Consider the following 14,235-nt stretch of genomic DNA (forward strand, 5'->3'; position numbering starts at 1 on the left):
TGCAATAAAGAATGACGCACGATATTTGGAAGTTCGTTAAAATACCACAAAATCTGTAGTTATCGGCGCTAGCTATCTTCGATACCGTTTCTGGCTAATGGCGAAAAATAATATCAGCAACGGGGAATAAATGATCAGGTGGTGAACGTTGTCTCATCAACCTTCGGCTTGACTTTCAGTATTTGTTTTTGAAGAAAATCTTATTCGTCGTGGAATATACAATTGGACTGTGAGTAAGCATATATTTGCCCATTTAGTTGTGTATTGTGCCCTTAGTTGTTCTTAGAAATTGTATGTTCATGGGTGTGACTGGAATTCTTTGCGTCCATTAATGTTGAACACCAATTTTGTTCATTGTTGGTTTAAATATTCTAATAATTTGTTCACAATTACGGGTAATTGAGAAGCTTATCATCTCATTATTGTGTAGGTCACTGGAGGTAGTGAAGGCAGTGAAGTGTAACCAGCGCAATTAGCCTGGACTAAAATAATTCCTGTCATTCGTGAAATATGAGACTACTGTAAATAAAAAATGAGTCGGAAAACAAATAGTGCAACTGCTCGTCTAAAGCAAGATTACATCAGGCTGAAGAGGGATCCAGTCCCCTATGTTGTAGCAGAACCTTTGCCATCAAACATCTTAGAATGGTATGGATGATTACCCAATGCTCCTTCGCCTATAATTTCGTATTTTTGTTTCAATGTTGTGTTTTTATTCTAGGCATTACGTTGTCAATGGGCCCGAAGGTACACCTTACGAGGGTGGTCTATATCATGGGAAACTAGTGTTTCCGCGAGAATTTCCATTTAAACCACCGAGCATATACATGATTACTCCTAATGGCCGGTAAGTTCTTACGTTTTGCTTGTTCCATTTGTTTTGGATGTATGTTGTAAATCCGAGTTACGCAATTATCTTATAACGTCATTGCTTTCAGAAGAATGTTGGTATCTTATTTTACCTATCCTTATTTCAAGGTTTAAAACAAACACTCGCCTGTGCCTCTCCATAAGTGACTTCCACCCTGATACTTGGAATCCCGCTTGGTGTGTGTCAACAATTCTTACTGGACTTCTGAGTTTCATGGTAAATATGTCAATATTGATGGTGACTACCTTTTTATTACATACTTATGGGACGTTCCCTTAGGAATTATCCTTACGTTGTATCACATTCATGTGGTACATGGCTATCAAGCTTCTATCATTGATATTAATGGTGCAAAATGAGTCTTTTAACCTTTATTTTTCCAGACACCCATGTCAGACAGTACTGTAATATAGGTATTTTCTGTGCTCCTAGGTTTAGGGGAAAAGTGAAATAATTTTTTTCTTTTTATGTGTTAAAAGTCTAGTCTGGAAAGCCATCTGCTACTTCCATAATAATCTGCGTTTAATCAATTACATTTTACTTGATTTGTCTGTTGTTGAACACAATTACTTTTTTCAATATTGGAGCCATAATTGTTGGAAACTGGTAATTAAACATCCTGCAAACATCTCATTCTGTACTAATTATGAACACACGGGATGCTGAAGTTATTATACTTTCAGCATATTGGTTTATTATCATAGAAAGGAATATTTCTATTTTTGAAATCTATCATCTAATTGTAATTAGTTTGATGACCCTGAGGTTTTTTTGCCTGTACATATCACAGGTGAAAGTTGATAAGTTATATAAGATTCGTATATGGAGGAGAAAATAATGATTAATTTCATCATTTATCTGTGAATCAATATTTTTTACTGCAATATCTAATATTTCTGTTTAGCTGTTTTGTATTTAGGGGTCATTCATAAAGTACCCACTTCACCATATCTGTTGGTTTTTTTAATCGTGTCCTCCAATTGCTAACAGCCATATAAGGTAGGATGGCTACCCCTTACACAAGTAAGGTATGCAGAATTAAAAAATTTCGTGATGGATTTTTATGATGAAGATATGTCAAACAATCCGAATTACCATGTGTTCACGATATTATTTATAGAAGAACCAGTTTTTATGCAATGTATCATCTGTGTGTTGGATCCTAAGATGATGGAGGTCATACACAAAAACAGGTTGTTTCAAAGTTTTACACTGTGGAAATTTGCCAATTTCATTAATCAAAATCTTTTGTTTTTTTAGAAGAGATGAATTGCACATAATGTAAATAGCTAAAATTTGTTTGAAATCCTCACACCTTAATTATCAGATGTAGGTTTTTTAGTTAACCCCTCCCTTTCAGCCTTGTGATAATTCCCTTCCAACCTTATGATGAATTTCTATGTTTTTTGTACTACTCCCAAGTAATGATGGTTGTAAAATGTAAGCTGAGATGTTTACTATTAGCAACTGCAGACCAAAGCCTTTTATTAATTTGGCCAACATAGTTAGACTTTTAATGTAGTATGCAGTTGGTTGAGGGATGCTAATAATTTCTTTTAATCCACAACCACTGCTACCTGTACTACATTGACTTAAGTTACATGTTTGAATGCTATGGTTAATTATTTTTATATTAGCTATAGTGAAAGCATTCCCTATCTGTTTAGAATTTTATTTATTTTTCCAAAAGCTAATAGGAAAGCGTAATGTCCCGGGCGTCGCCCGGGTTCATATTTCTGTATTTAATGTGGGTTCTTGCCTTTTGTGTTGGGAAGTGAATAATCGTACTCAAATATTTAAAGTCTTTACCCAGAGTTTATTTCTATTTAAAATCCCAAAAAATCAACTCAATGAACAAATATCAAGCAATGAATTTCTGCATCTAGAATGGCCAAAATTTATAGTATTACTAATGTCTTGGGAAGGAAGGAGCCATGAGTAGATAGCCAGGCACTTTGGTAGAACGCATCGCCCACCGTACCATATGGCCTATGCTTCAACTCTCTCAGGCAGCTTCATTGTGGCTGAACTGTCAGTAAATGGTGACAGAGTAACCAATAGTCGATAACTGATCAATAAGAAACTCGTGAACCACTGTAATTTACTGATATTGACGAGACTCATAGCGTCTCCATCATGCAATCATATCGGAATGGTGAAACTTGGATGTTTTCGACAAAGAGGAGGGGGAGAGGAAGGTTAGCCATTCATGAAAGTGTAAGTACAGTTCCCGAGGTGTAGTTCGACAAGGATTGCTATTCTGAGAGGTCACACAACCACACCTTTATGCTTATTTTGGGAAATGGAAACCTTCCATTTCCAGGTCATCACTCAAGATAATATAAACATAAAAATTGTTCAGTGCGACACTTGATTGAGCAGAGATAACCAGTTGGACAAGGAAGAGAGATAACCAGTTTTGGTTATCTCTGTTACTTGTGCAGTGACCAAGTTAGCATTTGCTGGATAGTGTCCAAACCAGTCATGTACAACAATTAGTGTGGTACTGGACGAAGATTATTTTTTCATAATCATGTTCTATTCCCACAAAGTGACACTTGTCAACAATGGATTTCACTGAGAGGCATGCATTTGTGTTAACAATACCATTTACCTATGGTTGTAAAAAATTCAAGATACCTAAATGGAAGCAAATTCATTCGCATGTAAATGTTGAGCACATTCTTCTAATTGACTTATTAATCATTTTGCCCTCCATTACCAGTAAAATTTGGTAGTTCCACGTTCTTATTTCGATTGTGACAGTGCGGTGGTGATGCATAAGAGCAGACTCAGTGATAGGAACACTGAGGACTTTAGTTTTTGGCATCACCAGTGCCTAGTTTTATGTTTGTTTTTCGAGAGAACCATTTTTCACAATACAGTGCACTCACGATTATCCGGGCTAATAATGGGAAGAGGTGGCACAAATAATCGGAATACGCGGATAATCCAAACTTGTATTTCTTGTAATTTTCATAATTTATGTTAATCAAATAATCTATTATTGCTTATGCACATTGTTTATTATTATAGATTGCTTTTCGGAATCATTAAGAGCTTTATCTTCTCAACCGAGATCTTTTTTGCGGTGATAACATGATTGTACTCGTATGCCTACTGGTGCATGTATAACCTGGTTTCCGAAAACCATGCACCTGTGGCTGCGAGGTCATGGATTCAGAAAAGTTGTGTGCTCGAATCAACCTCGAAACCACTGCACGATATCGGAAACTACACTGACCGGCACCATGCCGAGTAGTCACGTCTCGTACAAGTTGTCCGGTATGCAACTGCTGCGGGACGCGGATCTGTAACCACTGACAATGATCCCAATCCCGCACTGTGATGCTTGGAAAAGAGGAGCATGGAAATTCCGTGAAGGCAACGGGCACGCAATTATGCCATTACTCAGTAGCGGTTACTATGGGAAACCAGGCCTTAAGGCAAATTGTCTATGCCAGCGAGTGCCTGGCTATGACTCATGCTATCTCTACTTCCGCTTCCCCCACTGCTTTCACTTTCAATTCTTTCACTTCTACTATTATGCTTCTATCCAGTTTAGCCTTGACTGGTAACGGCGTAAACATGCCTGAGTGCGACGAAATCTCCAGTTCCCTTGGGCCGTATTCAATCGCTTGTGATGCCACGGCAATAATTGCATGTTAGCGATATGAAATATACAATCGGAGATCGTAGGTAACATTTCTCTGAATTTATGAATGACAATTAATTAACCATTGAAGAATATTCTAAAATTAATCAAGATTTTTTTTCTGCCGCTGATCGTCGTCTACAATGCTAGAGCAGATGTCCAAGCAAACTTGAAACATTCCTTATCAGCAAATAGATAAAAATGATTCCAATGTACGAAGGGGATTCTAATGGAAAAAATTAGCCTGTTGTAGAATTGTATTTAAAAAATGAATATATCTTGGTGCTTTTTTGTCCGATTTTATTTTTTTATAAAGACCGCAGAAAACTTCGAAGGACCGTGAACTCATGCGTGCATAATCCGCAACCCGAATAAAATGCAGTTGGATGATCGGGAGTCTGCTATATATCATCAATAAGTTATTCAATATCTCACTATTAGACTGTTAGATGTTTAGTACAGGATGCCTTCTAAAGGCCTGGTTACACGATACATTAACGCATTCGGGTTAATGTCTAAATGTATGAATGTGATATTGAACGCCAAAATGCACTATGTAACCACCTAACTTGTGCGAATGCATGCACAGAAAATAGAACCTGTTTTAATTTGTATTATGCATTCATACCTGTTCCGTTCCGGTCCACCAAAATCATTCACGCAAACATACTTTAACTTATATATAATTATGTACTTTGTTACCAGGCTTTAAATGTCCTATCACGGAGGTTCATTATTGGTTGCATTACTTTCCTTGATGAATTTGTCAGGTATAAGGGAGACATGATCACTTTCTTAAGTGTCTGTGTCTCCAACACAATCCGGAATCTCTGAGTTGGCATTGATGAATTATTCTGTGCTAATGTGCACTTTTACATTTGATTGAATCTCTGGAATTGTAATTCTAACCACAAATCAAATAATTATAATTTCACCGTACAAGCATTTTTTTATTGGGGGGAATACAGTTTTTTATGTTTTAAATCTCTCTTTACAAATTAATAGAGGACAAGAAGAAGACTAAGATGTCCTATATACATCTGGATCACATGTAGCTCTTGTGAGTTTTGAATTGCCTATGGCACTGATAAGGCCTTTGAAATATATATTTTGCCATTTCATTAAAAGTTTCTCTTTTATCATAGGTTAAATAATCTAAATGCAGTTAAATGGAATGGAATATATTTGACCATGTCTGAGTTGAAAGTCCTCATTAGCTAAGCCTTGTTGAGCTGTTGTACGTGATTATTATTGAGGGACTACTGCTGCTAGCAAGTGTGCATAAAATGTGTAAAAATACTTTCGGACTTATTTTGACTATAGCAGTGTTCCCAAATTCTGTCACAGATGATTCATGTGTTCAGGACTAACGAATGAAATGTGGCTGGCCTCCACTGATTCCTAATTATCACTAGAATTTGTGTGACATTGTGAGAGACATAAGGGGGGGGGGGGAGGAAGAGAGTGTGACATCTACCTGCCACTTGGTCATGAATTTGTACTGGCCATCTCTCCAAATAGTCTTAGTGGCAACCATACATTTAGCTTCCTCTCTCCCCATTGCTTTCTCATGGAGTTATATGCAAGGTGCAACTTTCCGCTAAATAAATTTAAATCGACCCGGATAACATCATCATCTTCTGGGTACAAATTGTGATAAGTGCAGCTTATTTATACTTATTTTGGGAAAAGGATTTGGGAAACTGAGAGGAAAGAGGACAGGAAGCAAATCAGAAAACTTGAAGAAGGTGGTGACAGGGATAGTGTAATGAGGGGAAGAATGGGGAAATGTTGGGTATTTTTTGGGGTTAAAAAAGATTACATAAAAGAGAAGCATCTGAATGCTGGATCAGCACAAACTGACTGATAATTTTCCTCTAATCCATAAAGTCATAGCATAAATTAATTCAATTCACGATTGAATTTGAGGTTCACAAAAAATCAAATGTCCCGCATTTGTCATTTGAAATTCAAAACCAAAGCAATGTAACCCACTTTAAAGAACAGTCTATCCTTTTGAATCATAACACCCTATTTCACATAAGCTACCTAGCTTTCAATCCCTAATCCATTGACTAATCAACATGCCCGTGTTTAATAACCTCTTCAATCACATTCATATGCTTGGCATTGTCTGTTTTCACACTGGTTGAATTCGGAGGTGTTGCTTCCAAAAGCCATTTAAGAATGGTGGTGCATAAGAGTAGCCTTTGCTCAGGGAAGCATGTAGATTTGCTGGTCACTCAACGGAGGTTTCTTCTGAGGGCAGTTGGAGGCAGATGTTGTCACCCTCTTTTAGCTAGCAGAGAGTAAATGAGTACCTACTTCACCACAGTGGCGCAGTGAGGGGGGTTTAGGGAATAATATCCCCCCAGAGCAAATAGAATTTTTTTTATAAAAATATTTTAAAGTGGCAAGTTTTGTAACTAATGTTAGCAAAACAGATTACTCCAGCAAAATATCAAACTATTCACAGAACCAAAGTTTCTGTCATTATTATTATTATGAAATACTTAAAGGGTAATCCATTTTAAATAATAGGATTAATATTGCTGATAGACTAGTGTCAGGATTAATAAAATGTCTCTCAGAAAGCTGAAAAACTCACCATTTTGAACCATTAATTTTAAAAATTTCCTGGGGGAGGGACCCTTTCAGCTCTTGCTTACCCCAGTGGGTATTCCATACCCCCCAATATCAGTTGTGCCTAAAACCCCTTCTGGCCTTAATTCCTAGCTGCACCCCTGCTTCACCATATCCATTTTTCTTTGCTGTAAACTTGATGATCTGGAGTTCTTGATTGAAGTGGTTATTAGACGTATGAATGTTGATTAGTGAATAGAATACGGTTTGAAAGCCAGTTAGCTCATGTGAAATAGGGTGTATGAATATGAATCAGCAGGAATGACTGGGTTTGTGAAAGTGGGTCACATAGCTTTGATTTCAAATTTCAATCAACAAATGATACGAATTTCCATGATATATATAAAAATAAACAACCATAGGTAATTTCCTCACTTTTATAAATAACTCCACTGACACCTTGGTTTTGACACTTGTTTCAAGTTATTTTCAAGGTGTCTAGAGATTTTAAGTGTGTCGAAACCAGGGTCAGTAGTGGAGTTATTTATTAAAATGTGAAAATTACCATTTGTTGTCCTTAAGCTCTTTGTCCTTGATCTTTGAAATCTGTCTTTTCCGGAAGTGTTCTTCCACTTATTGATTATTGTTCGCCCAGATGGTCTTCAGCCTGTCCCTCAAATCTCAACATTCTTAATAGACCTGTAAATTTCTTCGTAAGCATCGTGAAAAACCATAACCCCTCCCTCCATAATCTCACTGCTGATGATCTCTTCTCTCAATTTGACATAGTGCCCTTAATGCGAAGACGCACTCTTAGTGACCTCGGGTTTTTCCACCGAATCGTGAATGGCCACTTCAGGTCTAGCGACATTCTTTCAATGTTCTCCCTCCATGTCCCTTCCCGTAAAACATGGAACTCATCTCTTTTCCATCTACCTCTCCAACGTTTATCTGTGACCCAGAGATCCCTTACCTACCGTCTACCTCTTACCTACAATTCCATCAAAGCTCCTTCTGTTGATATAACAACATCAATTTCATCATTTACGACAGCCACTTCCTCTTTAAATCCCTCTTTTCTTTCTCCACCCTTCCCAAAATAACAAATGAGCGGATGAGGCGTTCATAGAAGTGAAGTACTACGTGATATCTGAGTGTATTTAATCATGTTTTTGTTGTTGTTGTTGTTTCTTGTTACAATTTATTATTTAACAATTTGTTTAAAAATCCAATGTAAAAGGTCTCGTATAAAATATTGCAAATAAATAAATAAATGCTTTACCATGGATATCTTGCATTTCCACCATGTTAAGCCTGAAATGATTTCAAATGCTGGAAATTTGATTTTTTCGTGCACTTCATGTTCCATCTTAAGTTTAATTAATTCTTGTTATGAATTGGAGGAAACTATCAATCTTTTTGTACTGGTTCAGTAACATGAAGTATTCCTGAACCAGTAGGAAATGTTTTTTGCAGTTATGTGAGTGTGAGTTGAATAGTTTTTTGCCTAAACGTTTGATGAGAATCTCAACTATGTACAATGGGGTAAAGAGGTGATCCCATTGTTACTCTTGCACTTTCAGAATTAAGTCATGGAATTAAGAAACTTTCTCAATTGTGAGTTTAAAAGTGAAGAAGAACATGGCATATGCAACAATCGATAATTGATATGAAAACTAAGTTTCTCTTTCCTATTAGCAAAATATGGTAGTAACGAAACTTGCCTTTACTTTTTCAAATAAATTTCACTGGGACTGCAAAAATTAGTTGATAATTATGAAATATTCTTTTTGCCTTGTTCATTATATGGTGGTTTTGCTTTATGCCCTTGTTTTGATGTTGCCTAAGATGGCCTCTTTTAGACCCCAAAGACTTTTCTGTCTCGTATAATCTTGCTGGTTGGCCTGATGAGTATTTCCTTGATTTGGTGTGATTTGTTTGCCTTCCAGAGAAAATAATCATTGCTAGTGCATAAAACCTAAATTTTTCATTGTCAGTGTGTTATATGTATTCTTTCTCTTGCTTTTAGATTGAAAAGAGCCCTACTCTCGGCAGCATAGACACCTCGGAATATGAGAAAATGCAGTTAGCAATCCAGAGCCTGGAATTCAACTTGAAGGATAAAATATTTTGTGAGCTCTTTCCTGATCTAGTGACGGTAAATACATTTTTACTTTACTTCTGATTGCTTGGGGAAGTCTCTTTGATGGATTGATTTTTTTTGTGACTATGAATATTTTTTGTGTATTGACTTGAATTTTTCATTTTTTATTATTTAAGATATTCTGTTGGTGAAGGTAGGTTTACCTGGAGTATTTAGCTAATCATCGGGGCTTATTCCCCATTCCCATGTGGAACTTCCCTCTTTAATTTATATTTGGGCTCATTCCCTTTCATTCTATCCATTAATCAGTTCGTCTTCATTCCCCTTCCTGTTTCTTCATCATTCTTCCATCCAACATGGTTTAAAGCATACCCTCCCTATTAAGTATTTGATCTATTCAAACCCACTCTTACCTTTCAAGAAGTTTCTTCCATGTTTACCCCTTATTTGAAATCAACAAAACTCGCGTTTGACTACTGGGAATTGGAGTATGTATGAGGTTTTTATTTTTTCCTTATATTTGATTGGTGAAATAGCTATAAATTCTGATTTTTGAGTGTTTTATTGTACCTGTTATCTAGGAAGAGATATGAATTTCCCTTTCATTTTAAACTATACTCATTAACTATCCTCTGGTCCTTGAGTAATGAGTGAAATTTATGTATTTAGTTTGAGGATCAGAAGTCAACTGTTTTTCATTGGGCATATCAATCAATATTATTTTATCAATAGTTATAATAGAAATAAAGGAATATGGATGCATTTCTATATTCTTATCCATATCTGACCTATCCACGAATGAAATTATGCATTCATACAAGAATAAACTTGCATAATATTCATTATCACAAAATTTCTACTATCTCCCCTGTTGAAAATGGCCACAGGAAATCTGTGTGTTCATGGCCACACAAAGCCACACAAGTTGGAGGCCACGGCCACCCATGACCATACAACATTGTGTGGCTGTCTGTGGTTATTTGGTAATAATGTGTGGTCATCAGTCTGCAGCCGTGCTTGACCACCTGCGGCCATCTGTAGCTACCTAAATCCCTACGTGGCCAGTGTTTATACTCTGTTGTACTCATATCCCTATAGTTTGGACTGAAATACTACCATATACACAAACAGTCCTATATGGGAAGATCAAAAATTGGAGTGGCCAGAGCAATATGCAAAGACTACTTAAACAAAATATGGTTAAACGGATAATGATATTCATTTGGACCTCTACTTCAAGGATACAGGACACACCAATGTAATCTTTTGAACATGTGACTAACACAACTAAATTCCTATACTTTGAAAATTGAAAATTTCGCCCCGACTAACAGTCCAGTTGCCCAGTGCTCACATGTCCTCTCTGCTACGGCATCCGAAACTACAAACAAATGAATACAAGAGGACAGTAGTGCAGCGTTTTCTTTAAGCTCTGCAGCCATGGTCACAGGCTCCTCCTGCGGCCACAGGTTACTAAGCCCATGGCCACAGAGATTATAGAATGGACATAGAGCCCACAGGATGGCCATATAAATTTCCTGTGGCCATGTGTGGCCAATTTCACCAGAGACTTGATAATTACTGATGATAATGATTATTTTAAGGTAATGGAAAAATTTTTCTTATCTGTGTGAAAGATCATTTACAGTAATTACTACGCATACCTTTTTGAGTAACCCAGTACATATGTGTCACTAATTACCTTAACTAGGAAATGATTTTTCCTGGGTGGAATTTTAACAAATTGTGAAAGAACTGCAAACTCTTGCTCGTGCAGTGAAATGAAATTGCATGCGTTGTGAGCCCTCGTAATGCCACGGGCCGATACGTATGTCAGCTTTTGCTCCACAGGCAAGAAGTGCCATTAGCTGATAAATCAGCACTAGTGTGTATCAGATTTTACCCCTTCCACCTCAATTTATTTTCTGATAATCATGCTCCTATTGTCCATTTATTTTTTCTGTGGTTCTGTTTAAATGGAATGGTAGGCAATGAAATGATATATTGTAGTTTGTAATGAACGTAGAACAGTGAAATAAAAAGTGATTTTTATTTCATATTGTAAAGTATCTAGTTATATGCACATCGAGAAAACAGCTATCACTACTCATATAAAATCGTTTCCGTGGTGTATATAGGAATTTTGTTTGGCAGAGGGTCCAAAACCAGGGGGGAAAAGTTTTGAAAAACAGGGTACTAAATAGAGGGTTTTAAACAAATTTTAACACTTTTCATAATGGAAAAACTTCATTTTTCTAGGAAATCTTTTGTAAATTCATGTTTTTTCAATATTTGATTTTCTTTTGTGAGGCAGAGTAAGTGTACTGTTATATAATGGGGGGGAAGGGAGAATCTGGACACCCCTGCAATTCCTCCCTTGCTACACCACTGATCGTTTTCTTACTTCCAATGCATCATACATGTATGCATATGAGTTCTTTTTCTTTACGTACATTATGGATGTTTAACATTGTTAAACTTTAGAATTATTTATATTGTTCCCCAAAATAGTGCTACAATTAGGAAAATCTGATGACAAGCTACGCTCATTGCGCAATTTGGCATCAGGAGCTCAATCTAGACTCGTCATTTCAGTGTTAGGGGTTAAAATCATTTTGTTGTTTCATTTATCAAATGTGATATGATGTTATTGCCCACAAATAATTCCTTTTTTTAATTAAAAAAACATTACATTGATACCTAAAATATGCAATACCTTCACATTATGTTTTTTGATAAGATGCTACAAAATTCTCAAATTTACACCCGCAATTTTCACCAGTACCACCAAATTTCAGAGGTACTAAGAGGGTTCAAAAGCTTCTGTTTTGCTAGTGTAGTACACAGAATACCCAATCAGATGGTTTCTGAAGGCTCCCACTAATAATAACACTCATTTTTTTCAGAGTATCAAGAAAGAGCTAGAGAGGAGAGCAGAAGCTGTAATTGCTGCCAGGTCCAATTCCCAGAATGGCCAAGTTGCATCAAACGGTAGCACAAATGCCAGCAATGCCCAAGTTGGACCCCTTGGAATGCACCAGCAGCTGGCACAAAACCAAGACAACCAAAGTCCTTTACAGAGTGCTTTAACCAACATTTGTGTTATCATTGGATTTGCAGCCTTTGCTTACACTGTTAAGTATGTGCTGCTAACCATTGCCACTGACTGAACTATTCATTTCCTGTGAAATTATGTAAATAATGTTTTATGCCAAGAGAAAATGAACTTGTTTGTGTGTCAAGTGTGGATGTGGGCATGTAAGTGTATGGCAGATTGTGCTACTAAGTAGTTTACATCAAGTTTAATGGATTGCTTTGATCTGCTTTTGCAATGCAGTTATTCAATGAATGCAAGTGAATGATTTTGTTAATTTTTGAAATAAGTTTTATTAAGGACCACCTTAATTCTTTTTTAAATGCCTACTTAGTTTGCCCAAGATAAACAGTACTGTTTCTCCTGTGACAATAAAATTGTTTCACTATTTTCAAAGGTAGCACCTTGGAAAAGTGCTAGCAACAGACTCTGCTCTTGTTTCTTTTATTTTTATAAGAATGAAAATGTATCTCATTTATTGTGTACTGTAACAATATTTGGTATAGTGGTGGGCTACATTTATCAGCTTATATATTCATTTTAAAACTCTTGCTTACATTTTCCAGTATGGTCGTAGCAGTGTGTAGTTCCAATTCCACTTTGATAAAGGAACTCAATTGGCCTATGAATATCATAGACTACCATTTGTATTAATATTATTCAGTCCATAAGTCTGTTTTAATGTGTAATAAAGTATTTTTATGCAGTTAAATTGGTTTTGTAAATATTTTCACCTTTAGGATTATGAATTTAAATTTGATTCGGTAATCTGGCCTTGGCATGGAATTTACACAGAACCACTACATTGCTCTACACAAATGTCAGCTATTACTCACATGTTCAATTAAAAACTATTTCATGAGTAGTCATATTAAATTTCCATTTAACTTAACCTTTTCCCTACTAAAGACGAAAATGTGCATCTGGGTGTTTCTTGACCCGGGAGATGATTGCCGCAAATATTCGTCGGAGATTTTCCTATGCAGGTGAACGAATACTGATTATATACGTTTCTTAGCTCTCCCCCTTCTATGACGGTTGTGGGTGTGTGATATCTTTGTTTCGGGACCCAACACTGCAGGGCTTAGGCTTTACCCTCTAAATCCGGGAGCAGGTACCCAGACCCCTCGTCTTATTTTACCCCTCTTAGCAGTAAGGGACTGCAGTCGTACAAATGTGTATTCAGTCATTTTCTAAAATAAATATTTGTTCCTTTCTCAAAAAATATAAACTAAGAATTGAATTATTTGTCTTTTGAGCAGCATTTACAATTTTTAAATGAAATTCTATGATAAATATTAACTTATATCTCGATTTCAGTATAAATATCAACATGGAAATTGTTGCTGCAATAAAAAAAATGATGCGTTAATAATGACGGAAGAGCTTCGTTCAAAATTTGGCAATTCTCAGAATAAAACGAGGAATTCAATTCGAAGATGGCAATTTACATTCAAGCTACAATTATCCATATAGCTAATTCATATAAACAAAGCATGATTGACCGCGAACCAATGCCGTTGGTAGGGTTATAAACCCGGAAAGGAGGGAGCACAACTACCCTCGGAGTCCGAGATAATGCGGAGTCCCCACTAGGAAGGGTCGAAAAAGGTTGGTGCTGAGAGTGTGATTATCCGCAACACCCTTCTTAGCGAATGTCCTGCTAAAATGCTCCATACGGAGGGGACGGAAGAATCTCTTGGGGCTCCGTAAAGCAGTCATGCCAAGACGAGAACTCCACCATCTCGATAGGGTTTAGAAGTAAATATTGTATACACTTGAAAGGTAATCAAGGTTCCAGTTGAAAGATTTCTGAAAGACCACTGAACCAGGGGCGCAGCTAGGAATTAAGGCTAGGGAGGGGAGTTTTAGGCGCAAAACACTGGGGTGTCTGAGGGTGTAGAATAATCACCAGGGTAAGCGGGAGG

The 14,235-nt window shown here is 36.7% G+C and overlaps 1 protein-coding gene across 2 annotated transcripts; it reads left to right on the forward strand.

The window, feature by feature from the left end:
- The first annotated feature begins 83 nt into the window (after positions 1–83).
- On the forward strand, positions 84–13,019 carry LOC124163986 (ubiquitin-conjugating enzyme E2 J2). Of its 2 annotated transcripts, none has more exons than XM_046541131.1 (6): positions 84–233; positions 431–648; positions 722–847; positions 979–1,087; positions 9,139–9,267; positions 12,120–13,019. In XM_046541131.1, exons 2-6 carry the CDS (start codon positions 533–535, stop codon positions 12,381–12,383), a joined length of 744 nt encoding a protein of 247 aa, XP_046397087.1. In that variant the 5' UTR covers positions 84–233; positions 431–532; the 3' UTR covers positions 12,384–13,019. The 2 variants fall into 2 exon arrangements, with proteins under 2 accessions (XP_046397087.1, XP_046397088.1); XM_046541132.1 differs by having other exon boundaries at positions 96–229.
- The last annotated feature ends 1,216 nt before the right edge of the window (positions 13,020–14,235 follow it).

Source organism: Ischnura elegans, chromosome 8 (assembly GCF_921293095.1).
Source record: "Ischnura elegans chromosome 8, ioIscEleg1.1, whole genome shotgun sequence".
Classification (NCBI taxonomy): Eukaryota; Metazoa; Arthropoda; class Insecta; order Odonata; family Coenagrionidae; genus Ischnura; species Ischnura elegans.

Bases quoted from the DNA above. Each gene is read 5' to 3' on its own strand.
- LOC124163986 (XM_046541131.1), top strand. From the start codon at position 533: ATGAGTCGGAAAACAAATAGTGCAACTGCTCGTCTAAAGCAAGATTAC. The intron at 649-721 runs GTATGGATGATT...TTTTTATTCTAG, and splicing joins CCATCAAACATCTTAGAATG to GCATTACGTTGTCAATGGGC. The intron at 1,088-9,138 runs GTAAATATGTCA...TCTTGCTTTTAG, and splicing joins CTGGACTTCTGAGTTTCATG to ATTGAAAAGAGCCCTACTCT.